This window comes from Zalophus californianus, chromosome 10 (assembly GCF_009762305.2).
Source record: "Zalophus californianus isolate mZalCal1 chromosome 10, mZalCal1.pri.v2, whole genome shotgun sequence".
Classification (NCBI taxonomy): domain Eukaryota; kingdom Metazoa; phylum Chordata; class Mammalia; order Carnivora; family Otariidae; genus Zalophus; species Zalophus californianus.
This window is the reverse complement of record NC_045604.1, coordinates 43,171,079-43,187,492: the sequence shown is the minus strand read 5'-3', so window position 1 is coordinate 43,187,492 and position 16,414 is coordinate 43,171,079. Positions and strand designations below refer to the sequence as shown.

Here is a 16,414-nt window from a genome sequence, read left to right as displayed (position 1 = left end):
GTCACATGAATGGATCAAAGCAAATCCATTTGCATTCTCGGAAAAGCAGCTCAAAGCACGCGTTTTCTTGATGGTGCCGCTGTCATTTCTGTGGATCAACAAACATCACTTATTGAACACTCACTCTGGACACAATTGGGGAATAGAAAGATGAGTCAGTTGCTCAAGGAGGTGAAGATACCTAGCAAGTGAAGCAGGTCCTCACACGGCAAAATAAAATACCAGAAGTTTTAAAAACTGCACTTGCTTCCTCCTATCCCACTTTCTATTATGTTTGCCCCGTGCATCTCAGACGCTGGTGGTGATGACTGCAGTAGAAGGCTCTGGTTTACGCTGAGGCAGTTGGGCATCTGAAAACTCCCATCTTTTATAAAATAAAAACATTACCTTTCCTCTCCCCCACTTCCCCTTGTCAACTCAAGACTGAGTCAGAAAGTTGTACTTCATGGGTTGTTATGGGGAAAGAAAGAATCCAATCTCTTTGGACTACCTTGACCCATAATAATTACAATTACTGTTTTCTAAGTTTACTATATGCATCTAGTGTATATGTTTATCAGATGGAATCCTTACAACATACAAAGTAACTCTTATCCCTATTCGATAGGCAAGAAAATGGTGGTTTCACGTGGCTAAGAAAGCTAACACAAAGCTGTAAGAAGTGAAGCCCAGATTTGAACGCTTGTTTGTACGACCTGAAGCCCAGCCTTTAACCACATCATAATACTTCAACATATAGCACCGAAACTTAAGATGGACTCTCTTACGTTTGCAAGGAAACTTTACCCAATGCAGAATGTCACCTGTCTGAAATATATCAAAATCCCGTTTGAGGTGAAAGCTCCATCTGTCACTTAAAAGCACTACAGTGTGAGACACTCTGGAATGGAAGGATGTTGACCAAAGAAGCCAAGTTCTGTGTGTGCGGTCACAGGCAATATTTCTTTTCCATATTTGTGGTACGAAAGATAACCACAAGAACAAACTTCTTCCCTTCCTCTTCCAAAGGCAATGAAGCCTGACTTGGTCTTCAAACAGAAAAATTTCCAAGTCTCAAATACTGGGGCTCCTGAAAGATGCAAAAAAGACTACACACTATCAGGTGTATTTCAGGCAATAAAAATAGATACTCAAGCAAGGGCACTGGTAGCAATGAAAATATCGTATGTGTGCGTGTGTTGTGTGTGTGTCTCTACATAGACATTGAGTTATTGTGCATCTGTTGACAAGCATCCACTTCAAGATTGTGTTCACATACACATTTTCTCAAACATCACAGCAAGGCTGAGAGGAGGTAGGGGTAGATTCTAATTTTCCAGATTAAAAAGAAGGCACAATAAGTTACTTGGAAAGCAAAACAAAGCATTATTTTCCAAAAATCCTAAAATTTTGACGTACCCTGGGCTTCAAAGGGGGCATGCGAAGACCTCACTTTTCTTTCAGCCGCCCTTGGGAAACAGTTTGCACACAGAATTTCAAATGTGGTGGGCGGCTCTAAAGGTCCTCTCTCCAAAGGCTTTATTTGCAGATGAGGAAGCCTGGGCCCAGACAGTCGCTGAGAGACGTGTCTCGGGAGTGACAGAGGCGAAATCTGACAGGTCTCCTGACTGTTCCTATGCCGGCCAGGCTCCTCTCTATGGCAGGACCTAAGCACAGCATGTTAATTACTGATGTGAGAACGCAGGCTGCCGTTCCCTTCCCCAGTCCCGCCGCGAGGGCGGGCGGGCGCGCCACAGGCCCACCTCGGGCAGCCCCCTGGGTGCCCCGCCACCGCCCCGGCCGCGGCCCCGGCCGCCCCTTCCCGCACCGCGCCTCAAACCAGACGCGAGCGCCGAGGAGGTCTGGAGGTTCTCTAACAACAAAAGGCAAAATTACGTTCCCGGGGATCAGAATGTCCTTAGGGAGCCGTGGGGTCTGCAGTACGACCTCGAAAAAGAGAGGCCTCTCCTGCAAAACTATCCAACCTGAAGGCGGCAGGGGTGGAGGCCGGGCGGTCTGTTGGGCGCCCCGCTCCGGCCCGGGGGTGGGGGCTGAGGTGGACGACCCCAGGCCCGCGGTGGGCCCGCAGAGGCGAGCGGCAGCCGGGGCAGGCGGGGTCCTTCCTGCCAGGAACTCGCCCGTCGGCGCGCCGCGGGCCAGCCCTTCCTCTGCTCCCCTCCCCCCACACGCCCCCTCCCCCCGCCCCAGGCCCTTTCCCTTTCTTTCTTCCCCGGCCCTCGCGCCCCCTCCCCGACGGCGCCCGCTCGACCGCTCGCCCAATGGCAGCCGGGCCCCGGCGCGCATCAGCCGATCCGCCCCGGCTCCCGGCCGCTGGGAGCCAATCAGGGCGCCGGGGGCGGCGCGGGCCGACGATAAAGAGTGCGGGGCTCCGAGCAGCCCCGCAGAGCCGAGAATGGGAGAAGAGTGGAGCTTTTGAACAGCAGCACACCGGCCTACTCTCCTCGCCGCACCTCGCTCTCGAGGCCTGCCCGCCCTGCCGCTTGTTCGCCGCCCAGGTAAGCGCGCCGCCGGCCTGGGGGCTCGACGTGGTGCGCGCCGCCCCTGCAGCCCCCCAGCCCCCGAACCTCCCGAGCCCCGCCTGCGGGCCCCGTGGCTCGGGGCAGCCCCTTGCACCTCCTGCTTCTACGGTGCTCCTCTGCCCCCAAGCCCTCCGCGTGCTTTCGCCGTCCCCGGCTCCCGGAGGCTCTGGGCTGGCGATTGTGGGGTGCGCTGATCGCCAGGCTTGGAGGAGGGCGGGGAGTTGTTTTGATCTTTCTCTCGCTGCTCGCGGCCCTAAGCGCCGCCCCTGGAGGTCGCTCAGCGAGGCGAACGGTGGAGCTACTGCTCGGCCCAGCGCTCCCAGCTCGGCGGTGTTGTGTGCCTGCGGATGGAGTGGCTGGGTGGCCCCACGGGAGCCTCGCTCTCCTGCCCCGCAGTGGCGGGCCTTGGGGGATCGTCGTGGTCTTGAGGATCTCTAGACGCCTACACTGAGGCGAGTGGCCGTGAGCGTCGCTAGTACGGGCCGCTGCTGCGCGGGGTCCCGGGGGCCTTGCACTGTGACTGAACAATGGGGAGCCCGAGCTGCGGCTTGGCCAGCGGGCGCAGCGGGCGGAGAGGTCGGGCCGGGCCGAGGCAGCGGCGGTGCGCTGTCTCCCCGCCCTCCCCCCCCCCCCCGCCCTGACTCCCCGACTCCCTCCCAGCCTCTGCCCTCGGAGGGTATGGCTCCTTCGGCCAGGCCTTGAGATCCGGACGGGGGCCCGAGGGGCGGGGCGCCGACTTTAGGGACATTTCGGTGGGAAAGGGCTACCCTCAAAGTGGATTATCCCAACTGCCCGGGGGGCGGGAAGCGGGGAACCTCCCCCAGCCGCAAATCCGCCAAGACCACAAACAACGAAGATGAAGACGACGTGGAGTCGCGGTCCTCGGAGTCCCCCTCCAACTGCTTCGGCTTCGTCGCCTACTCCATGAACTCCGGAGAGAAATCACGAGTCAAGATTCAGACCGTGACCCACCAGCCCTCGTATTCCTCCTCGTCCCGATGCGATCCCGAACGCTCCCTGACCCCCTCTCCGTCTCCGTCTCCCTCGCCCAGAAAGCTCCGGTGCATGGACCAGCGAGAGCCGGAGAACCAGGAGAGGCGCGAACGCACCTCCAAAAGGAGAAGGGCCAGGGAGGGCTACCCCAACGATCCGATTGACCTTCTGTGGCTGGGGTGAGTGAAGAGACAGGGAGGAAGACCCCGGAGCCGGCGACAGCTGCAGAAACAGCTAGGAAGTCCAGAATCCCATTTTTACCCTACATAAACTCAGGGCAATGGGTTACCAGCCGATAACAGTAGACTAGAATGTTGGCATCCAACTCATCTCACGGAAAAGAGCAGGAAGCCTGGAACTGAGGCTTAAAGGGATAAAGTGTGGCTTGATATTGTTGGTGTTAACAGGTTGGGGAGGAAGGCCAGAGACTGGGTTGTAGACTTTTTAGTGGGAGCTGAAGGGGTCAGGTGTTGTTCCTCCTGGCCTTTAAAGGCGGGGGTGGGGGAGGGTTGGGGGGCAGTGCGTGACGGAGACCTCTGCCCGCCTGGTATGCAAAGGGATATGGAAAAGGACCGGTTCTGCAGTGCAGTGTGGGAGATCGGCCGGTGGAGGTTCTGCTCTTCCCCAAGGGAAGGGGTGAGGCTCCTGGAGGGAGAAGCAGTTCTGTTTTCAGCTGGGCAAACATGGACGGTTGCCCATAGAAACTTAGCCACTGTACTTCAGAAAGTTGCCCAAGTCGTTGGGGAACAAAGTGTTCCGTTTCCATCCACTCTGGGCCACTGAGCTGGGCGGTGGGGTACAACATTTCCTCTTGTGTTGGGTTTCTCTTCTTTCAGAGGTTTTGTGGCGGTGGCTTGCAGTTTTTAGCGTGCTTCAGCTTTTGAAAACCCAGATCTTTTTGTTAACAGAAGTGGGAATTTCCTCATTAAAGTTCTCTGGAATCTGAGAATGTCCGTTGCAAATGTAAATCTGCCTTCCTAAGTGAGAAGACCAATGGAAATGTTGGCAGTGTGCATCTTAGAATCCAATGTAGATCAGATCTTTTGATACCTTGGGGATTTGTAATGCCTGCCCTGCTCTTAGGAAGCCCATCAGCCTTTTGAATCTTCTGGCTGGCCCCCTTGTTTCTTCTTCCTACTGTCTCAGTGTGTGGGGGTGCTTTTGGGAGAGGTGGAGGAATCTCCAAAAAGGGTTTTTCACAGAGGTGCTGGCTAGGATGCAAGGAAAAGACAAGACTGACCCAGACACCATAAGCAGCCAAGCTTTTCTGTGGCTGAATTTTACTTGTATTGGGAGAGAGCTACCTTCTGTAAACACTCTCTTTCTGAACTTCAGTGTTTTGCCCATAAAACACTATATAAAAAATAAAACACTTCCCCTACCCTGGCTACACTGAGAAAATAGAGCTTAGTCCTTACAAGGGTGGATTCTAGCTCGAGGAAGCCTAGAGGGAGATTTTTGTCTAATATAAAAACTTAAATCCCTCTGAAAGCAGCATGAGTTAACTATACCCTGGAGAGTGTGGCTTCCAAAGGGAGGGGACGACCTTCCCATTGTGACTTTTTGCTTTAATTGTCCTCACTGAGTCATTCCTGCAGAGGATCAGTTTGGAGTCGGTTATCATTGTTTGGTCGGTTCTTCTCCGCAGAACACCGTCCACCATGGCCACCTCCGCGAGCTCCCACCTGAACAAAGGCATCAAGCAGTTGTACATGTCCCTGCCTCAGGGTGAGAAAGTGCAAGCTATGTATATTTGGATTGACGGGACCGGAGAAGGATTACGTTGCAAGACCCGGACCTTGGACAGTGAGCCCAAGTGTATAGAAGGTGAGAGACCAAGCAGAGTGGGAGCCATGTGGGGGTGAGAGCAGCCTGAAACCAAGCCACTTTAGATTTAGATTTGGCCACTTTATTATTCTGTTTGTCAAGCTTTCCTAAGGCAGGGTTTCTCAGACTTGAGTCGACGTTAAGCTCCTCCACTGCATCAAAGCATAGCAACAATAGACCCCTTTATTTCAATAGAATCTTCCATGCCAGCCAGTATATTGAAGAAAAAAGATGGAAAGTCTAGTTGGGGCAGGAGGGGGGACCGGAGACTTTGCTGACTTGGGCATCCCTGCTTAGTTGGCTCTAAGGCATCCATCCCCAAGATCCCGGTTTGAAAACCACTGCTCTACCCTGACTGTGCTATCTGCTTCACAAACTCTTTGGATGCTGTTTCCTGTTCCTATCAGTGAGGTTCTAGATGCAAAGCAGACTCTGTAAAGTGGTTTCTAAATAGGACTGGCCGTTCATTTGTTTCTAGTTGATTCTACTTTTGGAAATTCTTAAGCCACCTGATTGCTTATCACACTAGGAGCTCTTATGTAAGTTGTGACCTTCAGTTTTCAGTCTAGAGCAAGCCATAGTCCTCCTCCTTCTGGAAGGGGACCAGAGAAGAAATATCACCTCTCACCTACTTTCCGGATGGCTTACTCTTTTGATAGTATTCACACTGGAGTGAATGCAGCACCATAAAATAAAGTATATAGTGTGTACCTGCTGTGTAGCAGATCTTAAGACAGGAATTGGGTGGGGGGGGGGGTACAAGGTAAGGGTCTGGTCGCTCTGCCTTCAGAGAACTCATAGTCAGCTTGAGAGATGAAGAAACCCACCTTTAAAACATAGTGGGGAAAGTGGATAAGTGATGATGGGAGCACCCTTGACTACGTTACCCTGCTAGTTGTCCATTTCCTCATCTATAGAATAAGGACATAACTTGAGCTAGAACAGTCGCTAGATGCAGTGGGGAGATGAGTTAAAGAAGCAGCACCGGTGGCCTAGTAGGGGAATCAGAATCTGTTTCCCCTATTCTCATTTTTTAAATGATGACTGATTTCCTGATTATGTCAGAATATTTCAGTTTGTCTCCTTGGTGTCTAGTAGGTGGACTTAGGGAAGATACATCAGTTACTCTCAGGCTGTTTTTGTGACTGTCGTTCTCTTAAGGAATTGATGCAGAGTGGTCTTACTTGCCTCTCACATAGGACGTTAAAGCTATGTGCAGTTGTCAAGAATTTGCATATGAATAGCAGGAGTTCTGCACCTCTGACTTTGTGGAGAGAAGGTGTAGCTCTTTAGGCATGGAAAGGTTAAGTAAGGGGCTGTACTCTTGCCTGAAAAGCTCTGCCTTTTTAACTTAATTTTCCCTTTTCTTTTTCCCCCAGAGTTGCCTGAGTGGAATTTTGATGGCTCTAGTACCTTTCAGTCTGAAGGCTCCAACAGTGACATGTATCTTGTCCCTGCTGCCATGTTTCGGGACCCTTTCCGCAAGGACCCCAACAAGCTGGTGTTCTGTGAAGTCTTCAAGTACAACCGGAAGCCTGCAGGTGTGTATAGGATAGGTATGGCTCCTCAATCCATGAATGTTGTAAAGGGGAGGGACAGGAGATTCCAAAATTGGTCCTGGGAACACTGGACTAGACTATCTCATGTCTCAGAACTGTTCTCAGGAGTCTGGGCGGTTGGACATGGCATCTCCACTCCACATTTCCTCAGAGAGGTAGTGTGGTCCATCTACCCATAGTTTCCTATTGGTTGTATAAAACAACAGTGAATTCCTTTAAATCTGTCTACCGGCAGAGTTCCCCATGACGCAGCCCTTCCCGCCTGCCTCTAGATTTAACAAAACATGGATTCTGAAGTCGGAATGGTGGGTTTGAATTCTGGATCTGTCACTTAACTGGCTGCGAATCTTGGCAAGTTATTTATCCCCTGTTCTCAGTTTCCCTGATTTTAAAAGAGGGGAGGGGGACTAAAATCCATCTCCTGTCTGGGCTCACCGATAACCTACATGTACCTCAAGGTTCACTGTAACTGCATTTTTGGTTTTTGCCTGGTGTGGCCGTTGATCCGGATTCCCTCGCCGTTCATGTTTTTCTCTCAGTGGAAGTGCCCCCCCCCCCCCCCCCCCCCCCGCTATTTAGTCTCTTGCTACACTCTGCCAGTGTGAACTTGCAACGAGTCACTTCGTGCCTGGACCTTAAGTGCCTTTGTTTTGAGAGGCAGTACCGTATTGTGGTAAAGGGCACGAGCTCTGAAGCCAAGGTAGCCATGGACTTCCCGGTTCTGCTACACGCCCTGTAAGCTGGGTAGGCCGCCTGGTGTCTCTGAGCTGAGCTGCAGTTTTTCCTTTGTAAAACTAGAGGCTTTAAAATACTTCCCTCAGGGTTGCTAGGAAGACTCTGCTGTGGGTTTTCCTTAATGCAGAGGTCTTAAAATGTTTTTTGGGACATAGTTAAGCAGCTGATGGTAAGTATTTATTTTAAAGTTCTTTTCTAGCTTAGAAATTGTTTCCAGTTGAGCTCATCTCATCTTAATATTTTACTTTTGTGCTAGCCGACTTAGCCCTTCATCTTCTCACCTGGAATGGGAGGCCCACGATAGACAAATGATTCTCTCAATGAAAATTGTAGGTTTGGCTCTAAATACTTGTGAAACTAGGGATGAGTCTGACAACTAAAAGCGGCTGTCTTGTGCGTAGAGAGTTTAAGTGCCTTGACATGTGGTACTTGGGAGGTGGCCAGCATGCCGATAAGGTGCAAACTTGCTCTGTTCTGGATCCATGGTCATGGGATTTGTTTGTCACCCAGGAGTCTCCCTATAGACGTATGATTACCGCTTCTCCCATTTCCTCCACTTAGGCTGATGGGACACAAAAAAGGTTTATTATTCTGTGTCAGTTCACCTTATAGTCCACACTTCAGCTTGTGGAATCTAAAGACCTTTTTCCCAGCAGCACTGGGGTTCAGTGGATTTGCCCATATGTGTCTAATGGTACGTTGACTCTTTTTTTTCTAGAGACCAATTTGAGGCATACCTGTAAACGGATAATGGACATGGTGAGCAATCAGCATCCTTGGTTCGGAATGGAGCAGGAATATACTCTCATGGGCACAGATGGGCACCCTTTTGGTTGGCCTTCCAATGGCTTCCCTGGGCCCCAAGGTAAGTCCCCCCGGTGAGATGTGAACCTCCCGTTCCCTAGTTGCTTCATTGCCAAGGAAAGACTCCCTCCCCAGAGCTGACAGGGACTCATTATGGATCAGAAAAGCTATGGGAATACCCTGAGGCTGGCTGAAAGAATATGGTAAAGAACCCTCCCGTTACCCAGATCCGGACATGGATATTAAGACATTAACATGGAGGGGGAAACCCTTTGGGCTCCACTGAGGTTATGGTCAAGAGGAGCCCCCTGCATGCCACACCCCCACCTCCCAGTGAAGGTAGGCATAGTGATTTCCAGAGAGCAAGTGTTGAGAGCTTTCTGATTTCTGACTTTTGTGGAAAGGGATTTTCTTGGTTTCCCGTCTCTTGACCTCTCATCTTAATGCCCCTGCAGGTCCATACTACTGTGGCGTGGGAGCTGACAAAGCCTATGGCAGGGATATTGTGGAGGCTCACTACCGGGCCTGCTTGTACGCCGGCATCAAGATTGCTGGGACAAATGCTGAGGTCATGCCTGCCCAGGTAGATGACTTGTTCCTCTGTAGGACGTATGGGCCAGTGGGGACTTTTGCTGGCACCCCTCGTTTACCCCGAACTTAGGTGGGTTGGAATAGAGGTGAGAAAAGAGCAGGGTTTGGAGCTTGTGAAGTGGGGTAAGAAGTTGGCATTATTTTAAAGGCCAGGCGTGTTGTTCTCTCTAGTGGGAATTCCAGATAGGACCCTGTGAAGGAATCGACATGGGAGATCATCTCTGGGTGGCCCGTTTCATCTTGCATCGTGTGTGTGAAGACTTTGGAGTGATAGCAACCTTTGACCCTAAGCCCATTCCTGGGAACTGGAATGGTGCAGGCTGCCACACTAACTTCAGCACCAAGGCCATGCGAGAGGAGAATGGTCTGAAGTGAGTGCCTTCTCCTGATGGGGCCATCTTCCTTTCTTTGCCAGCATACTTGCCAAGGGTTGGATGTGCTGGGGCTAATAAGTAAGCCGGACTTCTCCATTTGTACCTTAGCTTTTAGCACTTGGCTTTGAAAGTTGTCTTCTAATTCTCTTGTTTGTTCCTGTTGGAAGAGTATCAAAACATACTCTAGGAACAGAATCCAAGGATAGCGATTGGAAAGGGATTGAACGCTAAGACCTAATTTAAACGTGTTTGAAAATCTTCGGTATGAAATAACTTAGTAACAGTAAAAGCATGTGAATGAACTTAGCCCTTCTGGGTGGGGCAGGGTCTTTGATTAGGGTCTTTTCATTCAACAAATACCATCTACTGAGCGTCCGGCACCCTTGTGAGGCATTGGGTGGGACACACAGGGAAGAAGGCCGAGTTGCTGCCCTCATGGATTATTTGATCAGTGGGGACAATGTTCTGGTGAATTGTGAACCGTCTTTGAGAGACGGGTCCCTCTATTCTTAGCTCCATACTTCTGCCCCTGCCGTTGAAGGGCAGATTTCCTAGTGCCAGGTTGGACCCTCATCTTTTCTCTTTCCTCTAGGTACATTGAGGAGTCCATCGAGAAACTGAGCAAGCGGCACCACTACCACATCCGAGCCTACGATCCCAAGGGGGGTCTGGATAACGCCCGGCGCCTAACTGGATTCCATGAAACATCCAACATCAACGACTTTTCTGCCGGCGTGGCCAACCGTGGTGCTAGCATCCGCATTCCCCGGACTGTCGGCCAGGAGAAGAAGGGTTACTTTGAAGACCGTCGCCCCTCTGCCAACTGTGACCCCTTTTCAGTGACAGAAGCCCTCATCCGCACATGTCTTCTCAACGAAACCGGCGATGAACCCTTCCAGTACAAAAACTAAGTGGACTAGACTTGCAGCCGTCAAACCCCTCCTAATTCTCCATCTTGCCTCCGTGTTTGCCCCTCTCTTGACTGTCCTAATAGCTGTAACTCAAAGGGCGGAATATCAAGGTCTTTTTTTTATTCCTCATGCCCAGGTTAATATCTCTTTGCTTTCTTTGGCCAGGATAGAGGGATCAGGTTCTTAATCTTTTTACAACCCGCCCCCCGCCCCCTTTTTTTTCCTGTCACTGAGGCTGTCTAGTAAGTTAGTGGGGAGGGGGTGGGGAGACGTAACCACTGTTTCCATTTAATCAGGTGTGTTTGTCCAATAGGCGTAGCTATCTGGACAGAGCATAGTGTTTGTGAAGGGAGGGGGAGGGCTCTTTCTTCGAGGTAGCTGAGTGTTGGGGGACGGGGGGTTACTTACTCTGGGGTTAGGTTAGGATTTCCCCCTCTTGGTAGGAAGTTCCGCTTTGTGTAAGGTTATAACCAACTTTTTATTAAAAGTGAGACTTAGGAGAGAACCAGGCAGGAGAGTGCACCTCTGTCCTGGTACAGTGCTCCCCTCAGCTGGGGCGAAATGGCCCTTCCCTGAAGACAAGCTCAGCAGAAGGATGGATTGACCTTCCTTAGAAGAAAAAGTTCTTACTGCTTGGTCCTCCATTTATAACACAGCAGAGTAGTATTTTTATATTTAAATGTAAAAACAAAAAAAATTATATATATGGGCGTGCAGATATGTGTGGTTTTTTTTTTTTTTTTTTTTTTCCTAAAGGAGGAGGAACATTCTGGTCACTGGGAGCCAAATTCGAGGTGAACAGTCTGGTTGGAAAGAAGGATCTCCTATTGAGTGGGGGTGAGGGAGGCAGTGCTTACAAAGCTGGCTGTCTGGGGCTCTGCTAGTACCTCGCTGCCACTGTAGGGTCCTCTGTGCTCTGCCCACTCTTCTGGGGCGGGGGGGAGAGGGGGATGGACACCAGTCAGGTAACAGGTGGAAGCACGTTGTGGAAGGAGCAGTCGCCTGAGCCCCGTGGCTTTGGTTTAATAAAAGACACACACGTCCACACAGGTTTAGAAATAAGAGTTGGCTGGTCAACTTGAGCATGTTACTGACAAGGGGGGTTATTGGGATTATTTTCTGGTGGGACTAGCATGTCACTAAAGCAGGCCTTTTGGTATATTAAAATTTTTTAAAAAGCAAAACCAGAAGTTTAGATTTTAATCCTGTTCGTAGGGTTTCTGAGCCTTTGTTTCTACAGAATCGCTTGTTTGCTTCAACTGTCTCCTTCTCATGTCCGCTCTGTGAGGAGGTGGGGACAGCCCTGGAGTCAGAACACCTGTCATTTTGTATCCTGGTGTCTATTCTCTGAGTGTGAGATTCTCCTTTCCTTTGTTAAGATTCCTGAGGAGTTACTTTTTCTTTTATAATAAAAAGCAAACCCCACCTTCGTCCCTACATTTTCCCTCCTGTGTCTGGCTGTTTTCGTGTTCACGTTGGCTGCAGCAGGCCAGCCGTGGCTTTCTCTTGCCATGACGACTTCTAATTGCCATGTACAGTATGTTCAGCGTTAGGTAGCTCCCATTGTAAACAGACTGTTTTAACTGCCCAGCGCAGCTCTTATAAATCAACCTAACATAAGATCTCTTCTGACTTGGTTCTTTGTGTCTTACATCCCTATGTGCCTTTTGTTTTATGTCCTACCCAAAAAGGGGAATTTTTTTTTTTTTTAAGAGACAGAGGAAGCTCAAGTTTACTTGTTCTAGGAATTTTTAAAAATCTATCCTGAGTCACGTTGCCAACCAGCTCTTCCCTGTTCTTTGGGTGTTTGGAATCTCAGGATGAAGGCATATCCCGGCCCTAGAGTTTAGTAGGAGGGTACAAACCCCAACCCTCCCCTCCTTGTGCTCCAGACCTTGGCTTTGATCTACAATGCTGTAACATTGTCTTCAGCACTCCTCTGGCTTAATTTTATAGCAGCCGGAAATATTTCAAAGGCTTCTTAGTAACCCTACTGGTGTTTTTTGTTTTTTTTTTTTTATGGGGAAGATTTTTTTTTTTTTTAATATTTTATTTAATCATTTGGGATACAGAGATACAGAGAGCACACGTAGGGGGAGAGGCAGAGGGAGAAGAGGCTTCCCACAGAGCAGGGAGCCCGACGTAGGGCTCGATCCCAGGACCCTGAGATCATGACCTGAGCCGAAGGCAGGCGCCCCTCCCTCCTGGCCTTGATTTCATCCTTACCCACCTGCCAGTGGTTCTTCTAAACAGCACATGTTGACCCTGTGGCTACCGTGTTTGAAACCTTCCGAGGCTGGCTGTGTTCAGGGCCAGCTAGCCCAGATAGGCCTTGGACGTGTCTTTCCTGGCACTAGCCCAATGAGCTGCTCAGGATTCCCCCAAAAGCTCCAGGTGACACCTCTGTGCCCTTGTTCTTGGTCATTTTACCTGGAAGTTAGTTCTCCCACCTCACCTGGTTTATTCCTACCTTAGTTCATGTCCATGCCAGGCCAGGTAAGAGCGCCCTTCTCCATAGTGCTGTGCATGTACCTCTAGCCAAAAGCACTAGTCATCCAACGCTTTAACCTAATGTGCCAGGTATTGTGTGCAATAGTAATTACTGTCTTTAAAAGGTACTGTCCTCTATCAGTTTGGAAGTAGGTGGGTCCTGTCACAGCAAACTTAGAGATCACCATTTTCTTCAGGCAAGTGTGTATTTTGCTCTAATTTTTTTTTTAAATTTTTTTTTAAAGATTTTATTTATTTATTTGAGAGAGAGAGAATGAGAGATAGCACGAGAAGGAAGAGGGTCAGAGGGAGAAGCAGACTTCCTGCTGAGCAGGGAGCCCGATGTGGGACTCGATCCCGGGACTCCAGGATCATGACCTGAGCCAAAGGCAGTCGCTTAACCAACTGAGCCACCCAGGCGCCCCTATTTTGCTCTAATTGTAACCAATCTTAGATACTCATGTTTTGTTTGTTTGCCTAGGAAGGTTGGCTCCCCACATTTTCAAAGTAGGATGATCTTACTGGTTTGCTGGGTATGATCCCAGTTTATATTGGTTATTTCAGCATGATTATTAAGAGTGCCCTCTGTCACTCAGCATTCTCCTGGTTTTGCTGATAAATTGTGGGGTGTTCTTTCTATTGAAGCTGTACTTCCCTCTTCCCAGCTGAAATTGGCTTCCCTTCTCTGGAGTACCCCTTGCAGTCCCTGGGGTTGGGGGAGGGGGGAGGAGGAGGAGGAGATGTCATCTGCAGCACAAGCACGAGATCAAGGCAGTGGCCTGAGCAGAGTTCCCCAGCAAAGATTACATGAAAAGGAATTCTAAATTAATGTGATCAGACTTAGCTGGAAATGAGTTTATTTCCTTCTCTACCCTCGCACCTAGAATTAGCTTGGACCCACAGGTCGCAGGGCAATCCCCTTGTGTTTCTAAGGTTTTTTTGTTTTTTGTTTTTTGTTGTTTTTTTTTATAGCTCATTTCACAGAAACTGGGTTACCTGATAAGTTATCAGTGATAGATTAAGCAGAATGGCGGCCAAGCCTGCAGCCTTAAAGAGACAGGCCAGTGTTCACAAAAGGAGTTCTCCATTTTAAACATGAAGTTTCCTTAATATCATCCTGCCAGTTACTGGCTAGGAACTAAATGATGGCACAGGCTAATAGAGGAACGTCAGGGAGCAAATGGAGGATTCCATGGCAGTCCTTGGATGGTCACATTGGGGCCATTTAACAAGCCGGATCTGTGCTCCTGGGTAGGATCACACAGGAGTATGGAAGTTCCTGAATACACTTGTGGCACCAAGACTTCAGCTATCTCACCACAGGCTTCTCTTAGCTAATTCTAGCTATTGCTCGGCCCTCACGCCAATAAAGTCAAGTCTAGAAAGTGACTTGCTATCCTAAAGAAAGCCCATCCCTCAACAGGACGTTTTGATTATAAACTTCAGGAAGGCAGGGGTCCTGGTTTTCTCAGCACTATATCCCAGTCCTGTCATGGTGCCTGAAGGACTTGCTTAATTAATTATTTTTAAGTATCCGTTTTGTGAGTTCTAAGCCTTTGGCTCTATTGGTGACATCGAACCCATGAGGTCTCTAGTGGTCTGGGGGTGTTCTAACCCAGGTCATGGCACTGAAATTAAGTTCTGTTTTAGTGACCTTAAACGACGGCTGGCTTGGTTCACTCTGGCTGGAGTCAGGCTGCCAAGAGCCTTGTGTTGCTTTATGAGTAAGTGGCAATTCATTATGTAAGTCCAAAGGCTTCAGGTAAATTGCAACTGTAAACAGATTTGAGCTGACGAGAGCCCTCCCGTTTTATAGCTTTCAGCTCAATCACCAACCACTCATTTAAGAAAATGTCATACTTGATTTTACGATATGCAGATAAACGCACATTCACATAGCCTGTGACAGGCATACACCATATTTGGACATGCATATATGTACACGTGAGACACGCAATACAGGCACCCTACATGAACCTGTTCCCCAAGATACAGCATCTTATGAAGGAGACAGGAACTTGGGAGTATCTCTTCTAGAAGGAGCCCACCCTCAGGAGAATTCACTGGGCTGATAAGCTGTCACTAGGAGCAGGCCGGCCGGCCCTAAGTCTTCAGGCATGATTCCGCCACCAGCCCTTTCTCTGCTTCATGGGTAGGAGATTTTCAGGCACTGTCAACTTAGAAGTATTTGTCTATGGTGCACTGCCCAGAGCCCTCTGATGTCAGGAGCTGTTGTCCTAGTGCCGCTTTACCGAGGAGTGTTGGTGTGGTTCCTACTGCCATTTCATGAGTTGTTTTCTGGGGGCCCTGGACCTCAGCAAATTGTCCTCTTTCTCATGGATCTCAGGTTGAGTTACTTGCATTGTCTTGAGATGGCAGCTTGTCTCAGTGTGCTCAGCTCCTGCACCTTATCTGTGGCCTTGTCGGCAGACCTGTGCACTTCCCTCCAGCAGGCATGTGCTCACGAATCTAAACTCTGCCTGGAAGACTTTCTGCGTTTGCCTTTCAGTAAAAGTTCAGAGTAACTTCTTCCTTGTAACTATTATACGTCTATTATATTGACATTAAATGGAAGAGGCATTCAAGATACCTCCAAAATTTGATAGGCACTATTTGGGGTATTTTGGTGCAAGCACATGAATGAAGGGATCAAATCAATGGAAATTGTTCTCTTTCTCTTATGCCCTCCTCTTCTTACAGGTAAAAGAATGTCATTGGCATCACCAAGCAATATGGGACTTCTGGTCCTATCGCTACGTATACTAGCTTACCCTCAAATGATTTTGCAAGCTGTTTCGATAACTCAAATAATGTTATGTATACAGAAGTACAGTATTATATTGGTAGAGGGGAGAGAGGAGGATTGTTTTTTGTTTGGAAGAAATGAACGCTTGTCTCTGGGAAGGAATCTGTGATTTGTTAGGAACTAAGTTTAGAGAGACAGTACTGTAGGCATATCTACTTCTCCAGGTCTTTCTTTAGAAGAGGTCCTAAAATTAACATATTGGAATTCTCCCCAAAGAACCTACCACCAGACTCATTCCTAGATGGGCTTAGGATCCAGAACCGCCGACTTGGAAACATTTTTATATAACTATATTATGACCTAGCCCACTATAGGTACTTAGCCAAGTAAGCCTTCAGTAAATGTTTATTGAATTAGATAATTAGAGAAAAGTCACTACCAATATCACCGGCTAGGGGAAGTGGATAAAAGCCTGGGGCAGGGTAGGGGGCAGTTTATTCACAAGCATCACTCTTAGGTGCTAATGGCTTGTGTATGAGTTGCCCCACTGCTGCAGTTAATCCCAAAGTACCTGGTCCAGAAATGTCTTCTCCCTCTTCCAAAATGCAGAGCCTTTTGGGGTGATCGCCCCAATTGCTATATCCTAGTAGCAGCTGAGTCTTCCAGGTTATTTTCTTCTCCTCAGGAAGGGATGAGATTCCTTCCAGATTTAGAATTCTGTGCTATGAACTATCATCTCCAAAACTGAAATAAAGCAGTTCAGTCTTAAATTTGCTTTCTTGGAGGATGGGAGTGATCTTCCAGTTTATGATTACTTAGTTGCCATCAACGTTCTCAGCTGAACTCAGAAAGTCAGATATGTTAG

The 16,414-nt window shown here is 49.0% G+C and overlaps 2 protein-coding genes across 3 annotated transcripts; one reads left to right on the top strand and one right to left on the bottom strand.

Annotated features, from left to right (window-relative positions):
* Positions 1-1,518: 1,518 nt before the first annotated feature.
* On the bottom strand, positions 1,519-3,586 carry LOC118356009 (translation initiation factor IF-2-like). Its single transcript, XM_035722194.1, has 3 exons — positions 3,492-3,586; positions 2,437-3,255; positions 1,519-1,852 (listed from the first exon to the last, which is right to left on the bottom strand). Exons 1-3 carry the CDS (start codon positions 3,584-3,586, stop codon positions 1,519-1,521), a joined length of 1,248 nt encoding a protein of 415 aa, XP_035578087.1.
* On the top strand, positions 2,354-11,931 carry GLUL (glutamate-ammonia ligase). 2 transcript variants are annotated; one of them, XM_027610433.2, is made up of 8 exons: positions 2,377-2,495; positions 3,572-3,691; positions 5,161-5,339; positions 6,719-6,880; positions 8,352-8,498; positions 8,893-9,020; positions 9,200-9,399; positions 9,995-11,931. In XM_027610433.2, the coding sequence occupies exons 2-8, from the start codon at positions 3,585-3,587 to the stop codon at positions 10,311-10,313; spliced, it is 1,242 nt and encodes a 413-aa protein (XP_027466234.1). In that variant the 5' UTR covers positions 2,377-2,495; positions 3,572-3,584; the 3' UTR covers positions 10,314-11,931. The 2 variants fall into 2 exon arrangements, with proteins under 2 accessions (XP_027466235.1, XP_027466234.1); XM_027610434.2 differs by lacking the exon at positions 3,572-3,691 and having other exon boundaries at positions 2,354-2,495.
* The last annotated feature ends 4,483 nt before the right edge of the window (positions 11,932-16,414 follow it).